At 54.7% G+C, this 17195-nt stretch overlaps 2 protein-coding genes across 6 annotated transcripts; both read right to left on the reverse strand.

The window, feature by feature from the left end:
- Positions 1-65: 65 nt before the first annotated feature.
- Positions 66-4384, reverse strand: MUC1 (mucin 1, cell surface associated). The gene is made up of 7 exons (XM_079134192.1): positions 4236-4384; positions 2324-3633; positions 2169-2224; positions 1894-2027; positions 1628-1749; positions 1396-1545; positions 66-422 (listed from the first exon to the last, which is right to left on the reverse strand). The coding sequence occupies exons 1-7, from the start codon at positions 4291-4293 to the stop codon at positions 348-350; spliced, it is 1905 nt and encodes a 634-aa protein (XP_078990318.1). The 5' UTR covers positions 4294-4384; the 3' UTR covers positions 66-347.
- A 2337-nt stretch (positions 4385-6721) lies between these two features.
- On the reverse strand, positions 6722-16915 carry THBS3 (thrombospondin 3). 5 transcript variants are annotated; one of them, XM_079138551.1, is made up of 23 exons: positions 16765-16915; positions 15497-15703; positions 14668-14924; positions 14466-14568; positions 13350-13376; positions 13059-13141; positions 12925-12976; positions 12651-12799; positions 12161-12301; positions 11886-11963; positions 11377-11529; positions 11061-11171; positions 10863-10970; positions 10416-10575; positions 10083-10201; positions 9915-9967; positions 9453-9646; positions 9098-9276; positions 8933-8981; positions 8518-8714; positions 8127-8299; positions 7109-7248; positions 6722-7021 (listed from the first exon to the last, which is right to left on the reverse strand). In XM_079138551.1, the coding sequence occupies exons 1-23, from the start codon at positions 16841-16843 to the stop codon at positions 6963-6965; spliced, it is 2871 nt and encodes a 956-aa protein (XP_078994677.1). In that variant the 5' UTR covers positions 16844-16915; the 3' UTR covers positions 6722-6962. The 5 variants fall into 5 exon arrangements, with proteins under 5 accessions (XP_078994677.1, XP_078994678.1, XP_078994680.1 ...); XM_079138552.1 differs by lacking the exon at positions 13059-13141 and having other exon boundaries at positions 12932-12976; XM_079138553.1 differs by lacking the exons at positions 6722-7021; positions 7109-7248 and having other exon boundaries at positions 8161-8299; positions 8518-8626.
- Between the last annotated feature and the right edge of the window lie 280 nt (positions 16916-17195).

Consider the following 17195-nt stretch of genomic DNA (forward strand, 5'->3'; position numbering starts at 1 on the left):
CACTGACACATTCTAATGAACCCTCCTATCCACCAATTGCAGATTGAAAGATCACAAGGTGGCGTGACAAGAGGCCACATTTTATTCAGTCATGTTTGGGTTCCCACCTCCATTGCCAGAATTTCTAGGCCAGTCCTGGGAGCCACCACTGTCCCAGGCATATCCCCCAGGGCAAAGCTGGGCTTCACCAGGCTAAGATGGGTTAGGGGGCTTGGTGGAGTCTCTGAGGGAGGCTATGAGCAGCCCACCCAAATTCCCAGCTCATCAGCCCAGACTGGGGGAGAGGGACTTTGGCAATGAAGAACCTGAGGCACTGCTGGCAGCCGAGCTGAACAGGTGACCTGCCCCTACAAGTTGGCAGAAGTGGCTGTCACTGCTGGGTTCGTGTAAGAGAGGCTGCCTCCACCATTGCCTGCAGACACCTGGGTGGAGGAAAAAGATACGGGTGAGGGCAAAAGCTATTTATTAGGACCCCCGGGTGGCACCCCAGGCTGGCACAATCAGTCCAGGGACCAGATCAGTTCACTAGGGGTTAATTTGGAGAGAGCACCTGCAGCCCCACCAGCAGCCAGGTGACTGTAAACAGGCCGCTCCTCTCACTGCTCCTGGCCACCCCTCCACTCCCTCCCCTTGGCCCTACTCAGCCCCCTTTCCTGCCCAGCCCACACCTTGCCCCCTTCTCTCTCCATTCTCTGCTCCTCCAGCCTAAGGTGTGTGTGTGTGTGTGTGTGTGTGTGTGTAAAACTGGAGAGAGAGAGATCCCCAGGAGGAGAAAAATGGAGCAAGAAAAGGAAACTTTTGTCCCCTCCCCCACTTGAGTAGCTTTCCAGTCCCAGGTGACTGCTGTAATTATTTACTAGGTCCTGTACAGAAAGGCGGTGTGTGTGTGTTGGGGGGATGTCCTTAGTTCCCTGAGGCTCCCAGGAACCCTTCAGCTCTGCTTACTAGGCTTGGTGAGATTTCTTTCTCTCCACTGGAGACCTGCCCCCCCCTTTCTCAATCTACTCCCCACTCCAAGGAAAAGGTGAATGGGGTACAAGTGCGCTCCTGTGACTCTGCAGGAAGGGCTCCCCTGGACACAGTGCCCCACCCATTTTGCCTCTGGGCATCTAGTGAGCCTTGCCCTGGTACCAGTTCAGCCAGTGGTGAGTGTGGACAGGTAATGCTCTTTTGGGAATGCTGGTAGTGAGGTTATTCCCTCTTGAGGTCCCCTTGCTTCCTTGATCTCTTTCCCAGACCTGTCCCCCAGAGCTCCTCCAACCCCACACCCACTATTCTTGCCAGGCTCTTCAAGGCTCACCTCTTACAAGCTCTTTGGGTTTTCCAAATACCCCTCAGGGACACCTGCCCAGCCAGAGCCTCTATCCCCACCCTGCCTTGTGGGCCCTGCCTCACCTCCTCATAGGGGCTACGGTTGGTACTTCCGGGGGGCACATAACGCCCATGGGTGTGGTAAGTGGGGTATTCACTCATAGGATGGTAGGTTTCCCTGGATGGAAAGATGTCCAGATGCCCATAGTTCTTTTGGCGACACTGACACACAGCCTAGGGAGACAAGAAGTTATGCTGGACCATAGGGTTTCTTCCACCAGGGGATTCTGGTGAAGGCCAGAGACTGAGTACTTACCAAGGCAATGAGATATAAGATGGCCAATGCAAGTAGAACACAGACTAACACCAGCAGGGCAATGCCCCAGCCTGGTACCCCAGACCCAGACTGGGCAGGGGAAGGAAACAGCACCTCGTTCACTAAAAGGAAAAGCAATGGTCAAGGAAGTCTCCAAATGGAGGTAGCCTCCTCCTGCTAGCACCAAGGGAAAGAGCAGAAACCCAGCATTGGAGGGAGAGGGGACCCTTAATGGGGCTGGGCTAGAGTTGGGGATGTAGCCTCACCCTTGATTCCCGAGATGTTCAGGTTATAATTGGATCCTTCCTCTTTATGCTGAACAAACTGTGACATCACTTCCTTGGCATTGGTGGTACCCTCCCGGAAGACCAGAGTCAGTTCTACCACCACAGATCCTGGTCTGGTCATAGGAAATGCTCAACTCAGCCACAGGTCCGAGCTTTTGTCTCATTATTTCCCCCCACCTTAAACACAATAGTCCCTCACCACATTTATGACAACAAACCCCAACCCACATATACAGTCTGACCCAGAACTGTACCTGAATATGATACTAGAGAAGCCCAGAAAACCATCTTGTTTATAAATCTGCAAAAACTGGGGTGAGAGGAAATGGACTCAGGCTTGATGCAAAGGATTTAAACAATTCTGAAAGCTGTCCTAAGAGAGTATGGCAAAGGAAAGGCAGACACCCACCAATCTAGAAATGTTCCTCTGCAGTTCTTGATAGTAGTTGGTTCTGGGATCTTCCAGGGAAGAATTAAACTTGAGGTTTGAAATGTAAAAAGACAGGGAGAAGAAAGAGACCCCAACATACAACTGGGGAGAATTATGACTGGAGGAGGTGGAGGGGGGTGCTGTGCCATGGCTATTGCTACTGGCAATAGTACTGTTGCTCAGGTTGGCAAGGGTGGTGGAAGGGTCAGATGGCTGGCTGGAAACTGGGGATTGAGTACCCCTGTTAGGCAGGGTTGTAGAAGCCATAGTAGAAGTGCCCCTGTGTACTGAAGCATCAGTTGAGTCTGATGAAGCCCCTGTAGTTGGGGCCGAGGTGCCATTGTGGGCTGGAGTGGAGGCTGAGCTGGTTGGAATTCCAGTGGTCCCAGATGAGGTGCCATTGTGGGCTGGAGTGGAGGCTGAGCCTAATATGCCTGGTGAAGCCCCAGTGGTCAGGGCTGAGGTGCCATTATAGGTTGGGGTGGAGACTGAGCTGGTTGGAGCCCCAGTAGTCCCAGATGAGGTGTCATTACGGGCTGGGGTGGAGGCTGAGCTGTTTGGAGCCCCAGTGGTCCCAGATGAGGTGTCATTATGGGCTGGGGTGGAGGCTGAGCTGGTTGGAGCCCCAGTGGTCCCAGATGAGGTGTCATTATGGGCTGGGGTGAAGGCTGAGCCTGATGCAGCTGATGGAGCCCTGGTGGTCAGGGCTGAGGTGCCATTGTGGGCTGGAGTGGAGGCTGAGCTGGTTGGAGCCCCAGTATTCCCAGATGAGGTGCCATTGTAGGCTGGGGTGAAAGCTGAGCCTGATGCAGCTGATGGAGCCCTGGTGGTCAGGGCGGAGGTACCATTGTAGGCTGGGGTGGAGGCTGACCTGGTTGGAGACCCAGTGGTCCCAAATGAGGTGCCATGGTAGGCTGGGGTGGAGGCTGAGCTGGTTGGAGCCCCAGCGGTCCCAGATAAGCTGCCATTGTGGGCTGGGGTGAAGGCTGAGCCTGATGCAGCTGATGGAGCCCTGGTGGTCAGGGCTGAGGTGCCATTGTGGGCTGGAGTGGAGGCTGAGCTGGTTGGAGCCCCAGTGGTCCCAGGTGAGGTGCCATTGTGGGCTGGGGTGAAGGCTGAGCTGGTTGTAGTCCCAGTGGTCCCAGATGAGGTGCCATTGTGGGCTGGAGTGATGGCAGAGCTTGATGAATCCCTGCTGTTTGGGGCTGCAGTGCTATGATGAACTGTAGAGCTGGTCAAGTTCAGGAGAGTGCTGGTGATTTGAGATGAGGTAAAGCTATTCTTCTGGCCTGGAATGGCAGCAGAGTATGAACCAGAGCTGAGGGTGGGGAGTAAACTGCTGGTCATCTCACAGTACTTTTCTCAACAGGGTTGGACACTGGGTTACTTTGGGCATTCAAAGTCTATTTTTCTGCCCTAACTGGAGCCAAAAGTTTTAAGAACTACTGGGTTGGAGGGCAAATCAGAGCAAGGAGAAAATATAACCTTTGGCAACCAAAGAAGTAATGTCAGGAAGACTGGGGATTGGTCAGCATCAGGCAGCCCCTGGGTCTGCTCTCTTCCTCCTACCCTGCTGGCAGCTTCCCCCACTCTTCCCATACACCTCTGTTCCTGGTGCATCCATTTCTTCACTCCTAAGACTTGCCCTTTCTCTCTCCCTTCCCTCCTAGACTTTTCTTCAGGACATTCTCCTCCCCTGGCACCCACTCTCCTGGGGGCTGCCTCTTCTCAGCCTGTCCTTAGCCTCTCTCCTTCATTCTGGCACTGACCTGGCCACACCTGTCTGCAATTGCTGACTCTCATGGTGCCATCTGCCAGGAAACAAAACCCACAGAAAGTTCAGAAATACCACATGAGAAGGGTAGCCCTCTCCGAACCTCAGGCCCCTCACCTGTAAGCACTGGGAGAAGCAGCAGCAGGAAGAAAGGGGACTGCATGCCAGGTGTCATGGTGGTGGTGGACTGGTGAGTAGGGGGCAGAGCAGACTCAAGCAGGCACAGCGAGTAAGGGAGTGAGGTGGAGCGGCACTGGCGCCTGCTGCTTTATACCGGTCCCCCCTCCCGCCCTAGGCACAGCCGGAGCAGGTGACAGGTGACAAAACTCCGCCTCCTCCCCCTTCCCTACCTCCTGCCTTTTCCTCCTCCTCCCCAACCATTCCTGGGTAGGGTACATGGGCTCCAATCACTCAACCTTCTGACAACCTGTTTGTTCTCCAACTAGCCTTCACATAGCCACCACTCCCTGACTCCAGGAGGTGTGTGGAGGGGGGAGTTGGGGAACGTGAGGCCCTCTGGTTCTAGTTTTAGCCCCAGGACAACAGCTAAGGTGAGGAAAGGGAGCAGAGAAAGTGGTCTAGTGAAGGCCCTGGACCGTAAGGCCAGGAAGCCCACCCCTCCCTCCCCTCACTCTACTTCCCTACCCTCCCTGGATCCTTTGAAACCCCACTCTACGCGCTTAGAAGAAATAAGAGGGCTTAATAAGGAGCGAACTAGGTGCTAGTTTGGGACTCCCCCCCCCCTTACCCCCGCCAGTTCCCGGAATAGCCCCACCCTTATAACCGCTCCCTGTCCCATTCCACACACGGTTCTACCCTGAAACCCACAGTCCCTGCCCTGGCCGGACTTTCCAGCCACCTGGGTTCCCTCCTTGGCTTTCTACCGAGAAGGGGGGGGAGGGAAATTTCCACTTAAAGAAGGTCGAAACCTGGGCTCTGCCGAACCCTAAAGTTCTTCCTTTCCAGTATCCACTTTGAGCGGCAGCCGAGAGCTCCTGCCCTCTAGTGGCCGACCATGGCGTCCTGAGAGGCCCCGACCCAGGGGAGAGGAGGTTGGGCCATGTAGACCGAGCCGGGGCAGAGAGACCATGGGGAGGTTGGACTCTGGCGAGAAGTAGCAATGCCTTGGAAGGAGAGGGAGGAACGCAACCTACGATGGAGGGATTGGTAGCAGCAGATGAGGGACTCAGGCGCGTGGGGAGTGGTGTCGAAGGAAATGGTACTAAGCGGGTGGGGTTCTGAGGTACGTGAAAGGGGCGTCGAGGTATGTGGGAGAGGACATCGGAATGTGGGAGGGGGCATAGGACAAGTTATGTTGAGGGTACTTGCGGGTTTAGGAGGTAGAGTAGGTGGAGTGTCAGAATGGAATTTGGGGACACAACTGCCCTTTGGGGAGCAGAGTGGTGCAGGTACGCATGTGTTTCGAGAACAAAACCATACCTGAGAGTGCGTCATTTGGGAAAATCAAAAGGTATTTTGAGAGCCAGAAATATTTGCGGGAAAGGGAGGTATTTGAGGGCTAAAGCGGCACGTGGTCTTAGGGTATCGGGATGGATCCGGCGGTTCCCGCTTGTGGTATAGGCCAACAGAAGCAGTTTCGACTGTATTGGGAAAATAATTCTTGGCCTCAACAAATACAGATTGGAAACTAATACTTTAAAAGCATTCCGGTACAGCGCGAGACTGGAGGGAAGCCCAGTCAGGAAGCGAGGGACCACGGCTCCCGCGCCCCGCTACTTGGCCTCCAAGGCACGGCTTTGTGCATCGCGGTAGCCCGTGGGCGGGCGCTGGGCACCATACGTCCGCGCGCTCGCGCGCGGGCTGGAGGCGGGGAAGGCCCCCCACCAGCGGGAGAAAGTACGAATATCTAGGTGGGCGGCCCCAAACCTCAACTCCGGAGTTGCCTGGTAACAGCCATTCAGTTCGGTTGCTGGGACACGCGTCACCATGGTGACTGCTCCGCGCCGCTCAGTCTGAGTATTTAAAGAGCGAGCGCGCGCAACGCCCGGGCGTCGGAAAGCGGCGTTCCTGGGCACCGCAGTCTTCTCTTCTCCTTTCACCCCTCCCTTTTACCATCCCCTTCACTCTTAGAGGCGCCAAGTCTTTGGCCTGCTTCTAAGGTGAACCCAGCTCCCCAAAGTGCCCCCAGTCCTTGAGCCCGGCTGGCTTCAGGCTGTAGGGAGTGGGATCCCGGGCCCCGGGCGGGCGGGAGGGACGGGACGCGGTGCAGTGTTGTTATTTCCCCCGCCAATATTGCACTCGTCCCGGCCTCCGGCCCCCTCGGCCCCCCGGCCTCCCCCTCACCTCAAGCGGGGCAGCCCCCGCCCTCCTGACTCTCGATACCGGCTGATCTAAGATAGAATGGAGTGTCGCCGCTGCCACCGTGAGTAAGTGGGGCTGGGAGGACTTTAGCCATCCTCCAAACAGCACCTCATCCTTCACTTAACCCCATCTGGCACCTTCTCCACCCGCGCCCCAAACTCAGCCAAACTTTCCCTAGATCTCTTAACTTCTAGCCTGCCAGCTTTCTTCTTATCCCCTCAGGTTCCTTCTTGATTCCCACCCTATCCCGGAAAATCCCTAAAACAAGCAATTGCACTGGCTTAGAAAACAACTGGAACTTTATGGCAATCTGCTGTTATCTTTCCTGGGGTTAGTACCTGAGTAATACCCCTTGAAAATTTCCCACTCCTAAACAGTGGGGTTGCTACCCCAACGGGGCTGAACTGATGGGTGCCAGAGGAGGGTCTATGTTTGGCTGAGGGGCTGTAGTTTAGACCTCAAAGTCTCCAGGATGGACCCCAGGCCAAAGAGTCTAAAATCAGGAATCCGGTGGCCAACTCCTCACACCCTTCCCTGGAGCAGCTGCCTCCGGAATGGCTCAAAGTCCTCAGGCACTGTGTCTGAAGAAGGGGAAATAAGTAAGGTCAGAGAATGTGGCTCTCCCAGGACATGTGAGGGGTCAGATTGATCTCCGTCTAGAGTCTCACCATTGCATCGATACTGGAGATTGGACCAAATGATGTTTTCTTGGGAGAAGCAGAATACACCGAGACGCCCCCCTCGCATGGATGTGTCAATGATCACCCCAGAATCCGCCACTAGCTGGGGACCCTCATAGAGCTTCACCCTGTCCAGGATAGGGGTTTCCATTGGTGCTAAGGTGCCAGTGGGTACAGTGCCTCCAAGTCCCAGGCCCTGCTTATCTCAGCACCCCCCTCCTTGAGCTCACCAGGCTGGAGAGGGAAGGGAGGGGAGGAAAGGAAAAGGGAGGGAAGGGGGTGCTTTTCTCAGGCCAGGGGCCCCTAGCTCTTTGTCCAGCCCCTTTTGCATCTCAAAGCACCAGCCGCATTCCAAGCGAGGATTGGGTTGCCATGACGATGAGCACAATGGGCTGGGGGGTGAAGTCACCCGCTTCCCAGGCTCTAGTCAACCCCCCTTTATCCCGAGCTCTGGTGCCCCACAGCACTAGGCACCTTAAAGGGGAACCAACCCCATGTCCCTGGACTCTGAGCTCTTGACTATGAAAAGTTCAGCCTCTAAGTACACCCATTTCCCCTCCCTTCCCAAGTTGTCCTCATCAAATAGGGACAGTTGTGGGAGGGAACTGCAAAGTTGTGGACAAAGTGCTGAAATGAGAGGCCTGTGAGGTCTGGGCCTCTGCAAAATCCCTTCCAGGTCAGCTGCTGATGAAGCAGGTTCTGGGCTGTACCACTTAGGGGGTTGGAAGTGATAGGCCCCTGTACAGACTGGCCTGGCCTCTCAGGGCATCTAGCTCAATGCTCTTGTTTTACAGAAGAGAAATGGGGCACAGAGGAGGAATGATGTGCCCAACACCGCCTACAGGTCCTGTCTGTGGCGAGAAGGGAACTGGAAAGAAGTGGCCATGGTCCCTACCCATGGCACCGAGGAATTGAGCAAAGGAGGGGTCACTGGTGAGTCCCAGCTAAAGGGGAAGGAAAGGCCTCAGCCTGGGGTCCTCTGGATGGTCTCAGTCCCTCTCCTCACCGAATATAACCAACTTGAGGCCGGTGCAGCAGCTGCCAGCGATAGGAGGTCTTGTCACGCCAGCCCACATTTCGTGGGTCAGTCCATAACAGCCGTACCTGATCAGGGGTATGACCAGTATGCCAGAGGGCATTCCGGAGGTGCTCACCTGGGCCAGACACTGATGTCACTGCCTGGGGGTCATTGGCAAAGACAATGGATCAACCACAGGACCAGGGAGAAGGGAACACAAGGCTGGTAAGTACAGGTGGGAAGAGGGCCCACAGAACTGACCTGCAGGTCAGACCTCTGGGTAAGAGAATTCCCAGTCAGGCAGCAGGGAGGCCCTGGGGTTGGCAGGGGAGAGCTTTGGGAACGGGCCCTAGGTTGGGGAAACTGGGCAGCTAGATACCTTGAGCTGCAGCCCGGGCTGGGCAACGGCACGGAAAGGTGTGGCCTGCCAATAGGTCTGCTCTGTCTGCTTCCACATGACCACATAGAACCGGCCACTGTCCTGGTAACTGAAGAGAAAACCTGCGTAGTCATCGTCAGTCACTGTGTTCACATGGAAGGTGCCTTCAAAATCCACACCATTGAAGGCTGTGTATCCTGGGGTGGGGGTGGGGGTGGGGTAAAGGTCAGGGGCAGCAAAGTCGCCCCACTGTAGGAGGGGGTGGGAAGGGGTGCCTGCAATATGGGTAGCCAGCTTGCCACACTGCCTTCTCTGTTGCCTTTGCCCATCCTCCCCATCCTTTTCCTTCCCCATCCTCTGCCCCTGAAGGATTCTTCCATTTGGAAATTATTGAACTGGATGACCCCTTACATACCAACTGCCAGGCCAGGGTCACTGTTCATGGTCTGAACGATTTCCATACCCTGGAGTTGTTCAGTAAAGAAAAAAGTCCTGATGCAGGTATACTGCCCAACCTAGGCCCCACCTGGTGGTCTGGCCTGTCAGTACCTGCCCAGCCCATTGCCCTGAGTGTGAGTACCTGATTGAGGACGACCCAGTTTGGGTCGATCTGAGCATCACCCTCAGGATCCAGGACGACGGTCTGATAGGCTCGAAAGTCTGTGAGGGTTACCTCTGCACTTTCAGGACACACATCCAGGGGGTCGACTACTGCATCATTGTCAAAGTCATCTTCACATACATCACCAACACCATTGCCTGGGTGGATAAGGCTAGGAGCTCAGGAAGGCCTGGACATTGTCAATAACCAACACTGTCACCCCTTGGATCATGCATTCCTGACTTCTTCCTACCCACCCTTCCTTACTCCTCCCTTGCAACCTCCCCCTGAGCAAAGTCCAAACCAGTCCAACCCTCTTTGGAGCCAGCCTTACCATCTGAGTCTTTCTGATTGGGATTGGGTACCAGACGACAGTTATCAGGACCAGGAGGCACATAATCTGGGACACCATCATTGTCATCATCCCCATCACACTCATCTCCAAGTCCATCATTGTCTGAGTCCAGCTGGGAGCTATTCGGCAGCTGTGGGCAGTTGTCCTTGGTATCCTGATGCCCATCCCCATCGCTGCTCAGAAGAACAGTCACCAAATAAAGGCTGTCAAAGGTCCCACACACACACACACATCCTTTCCCTGTCTTCTGCTTAGGGGATACTCAAGCCTGCCCTCCATCCAGACCCCTTGCAGTCAGCCAAATGTGAAGGTCCAGCAGTAGGAATGGAAGGTAGACTATGAGAACAGAGAATGAAGGCTAAATCATAGAAAGTATTGAGAATGGGCTAGAAGAAAGTAAAATATCCCCTGAAAGACTGTGTCTCTTGGCCAAGATCCCACCTGTCTTCATTGGTGTCACAGACATCTCCCACCAGGTCACTGTCTGCATCTGTCTGAGAGAGAGACCTGATCTCACCATCTCCTCTTGATAACTCTGAAGATGGTGACCCACTTCCCATCCAAAAGGCAGAGGCTTCATCCACTGTTTTTCCCGCCTCTCCCCTGTACCTGGGTAGGATTGCTCATTTCAGGGCAGCTGTCACAAGCATCTCCCACCCCATCCTCATCCCTGTCTGTCTGTAGTGGGTTGGGTACTTTGGGGCAATTGTCCAATCCATTGGGGATGCCTGGAAGACATGGGGGAAAGCACAGAGTTGTCAAGAACATGTCTCTCTCCTAGGTTGGTGAAAGATCTGAGCTTTGTCCCCATACATTGGTTATCTCCCCTCACCCAGGCGAACTCCCACAGCATGCCTCCTCAATTCTCACAGACTTCCTGGCTTCCCTGCCTCAGTCCCTCTATCCAAACTCCCAGCCTTCCCCCGAGCCCCAGGCCTGCACCATCCCCATCCACATCGTTGTCACAAGCATCTCCTTCTCCATTGCCATCTGTGTCCTTCTGGTCATTGTTGGGAACGTTGGGGCAGTTGTCACAGGCATCACCAAATGAATCTGTGTCTGAGTTCTGCTGGTCCTTGTTGGGGAACAGTCGGCAGTTGTCCTAGTCAAAGAGACGAGAGGGGAAGGGTCAGGGGTTCCCCGAGCCCACCTTGTCCCTAGGTCCTTGTCTAAGATCATCACCCTACAACAGGGCTTGGTGCAGTTCCACCCACCCAACCTCCACATAGTTCACCTGTCCTGGGAAGCAGGTTTAGGCCTCCTTAATTTGGAGTTCTGGGTCCCTTCTTAGAGTACTGTCAAGGGGCAGGATTATAGGAGAAGCCAAAGAGAATAGAACAGGAGAAAGAGCAGAGGGGCTGGAAAGGGTAGGACAGTCTGGGGAGGCACCTCAACATTCTTGATCCCATCCCCATCAGCATCTTCATCACACTGGTCCCCCACACCATCATTATCAGCATCTTCTTGCCCAGAGTTGGGTGTCAAAAGGCAGTTGTCCTAAAGTTCAGGGGGAAGAAGAGGACAAGTGAGTTCTGGCTTGACCCAGCCTGCGGCTCCCCACCACACTGGTCCACCGGCCCCCTGCACCTGCTTGCAGTGTTTGTTGTTGTCCATGCAGGGCAGCGCCTGGTCCGGGTAGCCATCAATGTCTGTGTCAGGCCCACACACGTTCCCGTTCCCTGCCCAGCCCACATTACACTAGGGTGACACAAACAGCAGGAAATAGCAATTTGAGATGGATTCCCACACCCCACCTCATCACACTCTCTCTAGGCCCTATTTTCTCCACTAGCCAGTTCCTGGGCCCAGACCCACCACCCTTTCCCATGGAGTCCCCCAACCTTAAACATGTTCATTAGTTTAGCCTGCTCCCCCAGGTTCCTTTTTTTTGTTCCAAGCCCACCTGACAGGACACTGCACCATTTCGTTCAAAGAGACAGTGAGCATGAATGTGGCAGGGGCTGTGGGCTGGGCTGTGACACGTCCTTGCTGGGAGGCAGCCCTGGGTCTGGTTGCCCAGGAAACCCAGGCGGCAGGGACCACATCTGAAAGATCCCTAAGAGTGGGGAAGTAGAGTCAGGAAAGAGGGTGAGACCACCAGATGCCCTGAATGGGTACTGCCCTACCTGCAGGGTGTAGCACCCACACTCACAGCCAACCAGGAAAATCAGTTTCTCCTTCAGGCTCTCAGGACAACCTTTCAAAATAGGCAATAGCCCCATTTTTCAAATGAGGATGCTTGAGAAGGTTAAATAATTTGCTAGCGATCCCTGCTAGTTAGAGGTTGTAGGGTCCATGTGAACACCTACTCTGTAGTATGCTAGGGAAGGAGGAAGTGCAGCAGAAAATTTGAAGATGGGGGTCATGCATTTCTACCAACACCCCCAAACACAGGGTGTTCGTTCAGCTCACCACAGTGTTGGTGCAGATGGAGTTTGGGTCACAGCCACCATTGTTACCATCGTTGCATTCATCAATGTCATTGCAGACCTGAAGGGGCAGATTTTGGGTGGAACCAGACCAAGGGTAGGTCTCCACAGACACAGGAGAAGGCATTGGTGTGGCCTTATCTGTGAGTATTAATAAGCCCAGACCCAAAGCCAATACAAAGCCAACCTCATCCCATTTATCACCAGGGTCCCATGTCCAACCCAGAAACCCCTTATCTGTGCAATGTCCATCCTGACCTGTTTACTGGCCCGGGCATAGTCAACGCCCACACCAGACACCCGGGTGCCCTTGTACCCTCGAGGACAGGCCTCACAGTGGAAGCCAGGCACAGTGTTGACGCAGCCGGAACCCGGGAAACAGGGGTCAGCATAAGCACACTGGGGGTAAAAGGCAGACATCAGGCTTCCCTCTGGGGAAGGCCCCTGCCTGTGATCCTAGAACCGTTGTTCCTGGTGTCGCCCTTTCACAGCTCTCCCCATGCCTTCTCATGGTGCTCCTGATTTGCACCGAAGCCTCCTGATCTGCCTGTGCCTGCTCCTCATACTCCTTGTTCAAACCTCCCTTCCACTACCCCACTAACTGCCAGTCTTCTGCCTGCCTCCCATCTCACTTCTTTGATGGTTGCCAGATTTGTCTGCATCCTACCAAAATTCCCCAGCTTCTTGAGCTCCCCCTTTTACCCTCATCCCCATTATCTGTACCCATGTGGGCTCTGCCTTCCCCCACCTCATTTATGTCATCACAGTGGGTGCCGTTGCCTTGCAGGCCTGGGGGACAGGGCCCACAGCGGTAGCCTGGATACTCATACACTTCCATGCAGTCCACGCCTCGGAAGCAGGGGTTGGGGCTGCAGTGGGAACGCTGTTCATGGAAGCCTGGGAGGCAGGGACAGTCAGAGCTACCCAGAGGGCACCAGTCAAACCGTTAGAAGGGGAAGCCAAAGCCACAGGTGGGCAGCATAGTGGTGCCTTCTGGAGCCCTCCCCTGCTCTCCCACTCACCGCACACCTGACACTCCATGATGGTGTTTCGGATCAAAGACATTTCCTTCACCTAAAAAATGGGAAGGAGTCAGCTCTTGGCATCTGTGACCCCGCCCCTGGACTGGTAGCACCCCTGGCTGGCCCACCCAAACCTGGTCTCGGATATCATCCCGCAGCTCCACCAGGATCTGGTTGAAGAGAGTGAGTTGGGTGACCAGCGCCTTAGTCTGCTCCCCTGTCAGGGCCCAGGGTGTGGAAAGGCTCAGAACTGGGGCACCAGCCCTGAACCCTCCTAGAGCAACAAGCCAGCTCCTGCTACTGCTGCCCATCCCCTACCTTTTCCCACCCACACCTGACTGAAGAGGACTTGGTTCCAGGCAGCTGCTAAGGCCTGGGGCCTCCTCCCCACCCTCACCTCTTCCATCACATCATGACCTACTCACCTAGAATGGATTGCAATGCATTGGCCACTAGAAAGAAGAAGACGACATGGTCAGTGGGGCAGGCTGGTGGGAAGGAGAAAGGAAGAGAGGAACAGGGCTGAAGCCTCAGAATGAAGATGAGATACTGCATAGCAGAAGGGCAGAGGTGATTAGAAAGCAGCACCAATTTTTGTTTTTGTCTGGCTTTTGGGCTGCTAGGGATGGAACCCAGGGCCTCACATGTTAGCCAAGAACTCTACCTCAACCACATCCCCAGCAAATACCAGCTCTTTCCACTGGGCCAGGGCCCCTCTTAAGGGGAGTTGCCTTATAGGAAGTCAAAATCAAAATTCTCCCTGGGGTGTTGGCACATGCCTATAATCCTAGCAACTTGGGAGGCTGAGGCAGGAGGATGGAGTGCAACTTGGGAGGCTGAGGCAGAAGGACTGAGTTCAAAGCCAACCTTGGCAGATTAGTGAGGCACTTAGCAACTCAGACATTGTCTCTAAATAAAATATTTAAAAAGGGCTGGAGATGTGGCTCAGTAAAGAATCCCTGGGTTCATTCCCCAGTACCAAAAAAAAAAAAATTTTTTTTTTTTCTCTCCTGGTTCCCAGGCATAGTAGTGGCAGAACAGGTCCCAGTGAGAAGCCACCCAAAGCAGGACTAGGGCCCCAGTACATCCCATTTCTGCCTTCCCAAGCTGCCACTTGAAGAGCTCTTCCTTTGAAATATCTGGGTGAAGTGGGTTTTCCTTAGATAAGAGCCTCTGAGTATGTCATAGAGACCAGGCAGATGGGCAATGCCAGAGACACAGCTAGTAGGTACCAGCAGCCAAGAGGAGCTACAAAAACCTGAAACAAGGATCTTGGCCAAGACCAAGAAAATGCCTTTCTCCATACTGTCCCCCAGGAATCCTCAGAATCAAACCTTTCTTGGATCATGGCACTTTTCTGGCTTAGGCTGGGTGACCCATATCTCCCATACAGGAGATCATGGAGTCGAGGGTAAAAGATTTGACCAAAAGTCCCAAGAATAGGTGAGTCAACGGAATGGGTGTTAGGGGGAAGGAAATCAAAAGGACAGAGTCACCAAAAACCACAGGACCCATGGTCCAATAACAGGAGTCTCTGTTACCTGCACTGTGGATGGATTCATCCCCTTGGAATGGACATTCACTCAGGGCTCCTACCCGGGCCATGGATCCTCCCAGAATAATTTTCATTGATTCCACAAAGCCCTGGTGGGAGGGGGGATAGCAGGTAAAGTGGATCTACCAACCCCTCCACCCACTGGTGCAAACTGTGTCTACACAACTCAGAGGGTCCTCCCTGCTCACCTGCATCCTCAAATAAGCCTTCTGTCCAGTTCTAATCTCCAGCCCATTGACCTCTGCTGGAGGAATGGGAGCCAGTGCTGGAAGGCCGGCATGTTGGTCACCTAGTTTGCAGTCCACGTAGAGCTGCAAGCCAGGGCTGGGTCGGGAAGGACCTCGGAGTCGCAGGAGAGCTGTGTGTGTGCGCCCATCAGCCAGGCCTGCTTGCTGTAGGTTCACTGCGTGGACTTTGCCATCTTCCCGCTGGTACCGCACCAGTACTGCCCAGGAGGGGAGGTCAGTACCGGCACTGCCCCCCATCCCCTGTGTCCCAGTTGAGCCTTGGATCAACTCTTCTGGATACCACATCTCTGGGGCTACCATCCCTACCTAGTTCAGCTATGTATCTCAACACTCTGCACATAATAGGTATACAAATAAATGTTTTTCAAATTGGTTTAGAGACAAGGATTTTCTTAGTCTTCAGTGCATCATATCTGTCTATCCTCTGCCAGGGTGGCAGCTGGTTCTGTACCCATGAACTGTCCAGGGATCTGAGGGATCTCTGTCATTGCTGGGCAATGACAGAGGTGTCTCACCCTCCCTCTGGGCATCCCCAAATACAACCTCCCATGCATATAAATACCAGACCTCACCCTGCTCTTTAGGCACCTGATCGCCTAATTTACTATGCACCCCATACCCCCTACTGTGTCTCTTGGTGCCTGGCCACAGCCTGATGGAACCATGTTCCCCAGAGGAGGTCAAGGAGAATTAGGAGCCACCTGATGTGGGGATGAGGGAGAATGCTCAGGGGATCACTGCTGCAGGAAAGAAGATGCCCACCAGTCACCTTTGTTGATCTTGCCCACAACAGAGGCCTCCAGCCATCGCGTGTTGTCTTGGCGAGAGTAGAGGCCAAAGAGGACGCCACCCTGCTTAGGGGGAAGGCGGAAGGTGGACAAGAGGTAGATGTCCCCAACAGTGAGTAGAGCTGTCCGGATCTTCTCAGCCACAGCAACCATTTGCCGGGACTCACCCACAGTCAGCAGGTCAATTACTGGCCAGGCAGAGATTATCAAGGTCAAAAAAGGAGTCAAGTGCTAAGGCCTGCCCTCTCCCCTGAGCCCTCAGGGGTGGGGCATCCCTAGTTACCCACCACTACACCACCAAGCAGTGTCAGTCACTTCAAAACTCCACCGTTCTGCTATCAGAGGACAGACAGAGGCAGTGAGCCTTCCCTTCTTTCATTATTGCCTGTTACCTCCCTCTGGGAACCTGCAGACCTGAGACTCACTTGGAAATACAGAAAACATCCCACAAACTTGAGATGCCCCCACCAGGTGGCGCAAGGGAGACACTGCTGGTACAAGGCAGAAGTGGCACCTGGTGCCCACAGCGCAGAACTGGGAGGCAGCTTCTCTTTCCACTGCTGGGTCTGGCTCATTCCACACCCTGGTCCACCTCCTCCCATCCTGGGGACTCAGCATGATTATCTGGACAAGAACAGCTGCCCACTGAGGACTCCCATCCTCCCACTATCTGGGCTCCCCCACCCCCAGGGAATGTAAGACCCAGCTCCTCTGCCTCCTGTGTCCTGGCCAATCTGTGGTTTCCCCTCCAGCCAGTAAAGAATCTTCGCCTGTGTCATCTGCTCCAGCTACCTCTCCCACACCCATCGGGCCCATCCCACCACCAGACCTCCGGGAGAGCCCAGACCTCTCAGTCCCCACCCCCACCCTGTCTTTCAGCAGCCAGGAGCCCAGGGAGAAGGGAAAGGAAGCCCAGGGATCCATCCAGTGCATCAACTTTCAGGCTGCTCTCCCTGACTCTTGGGGTGCCTGTGGATGCTCTAACAACCCAGCCAAGCAGCCCTAACATCCAGCTCCTGAGTTCTTGGCCTCATGCCTAATCCTGGTCAGTTCTCCGCTCGCACAATCTCTGGTACCCACTTCTCCCCACCAGGCCATAATTTCACCAACTCTGGGCAGTGTAATTCTTCCCGGGGTTCAATTTCAGGACTCTCCCCCTCTCCCGTTGCCCACACGCTCCCCGCTACCTGTGCTGGGGGTAAATAGGGAGGAGACAGAGAGCAGTCTAAAAGGATGGAGACAGGCTTACCCTGAAGATCCTGACTAGCGGATGCGAAAGAGCAAAGGAGGAGAAGAGCCAGGGCCCCCCGAAGTTCCTGCGTCTCCATGCCGCTCAGCCGGCTCACTACCCCTGGCAGGCAGGCGGCTGGGAGGGGAAAGGCTAGGCGGAGAGAGCAGGAGCGCGGGGCGGAGGGACGGAGGGGGGAGTCGTAGGGGGGGCTAGCAGGCGGGTGAGGGGGGGCTGAAACAAAGAGCTGCCAATCACCCTGGAGGCATCACCAGCTCCGGGAACCAGGGGCACTAGAAGAGTCCTGGAGGCCTCCCCGCCTCTTGGTACTCCCTAATGGTCCTCGCCCCCAGGTGCCTCCCTCTCCTCTGTCATCCCGTTGTTGGGGGCCTTAAGACACAGCCCTACCGAATGCTACTGTTTTCTGGAAGCCATGGTTGGGGAAGGCAGAA

Source organism: Sciurus vulgaris (assembly GCF_902686455.1).
Source record: "Sciurus vulgaris genome assembly, chromosome: 1".
Classification (NCBI taxonomy): domain Eukaryota; kingdom Metazoa; phylum Chordata; class Mammalia; order Rodentia; family Sciuridae; genus Sciurus; species Sciurus vulgaris.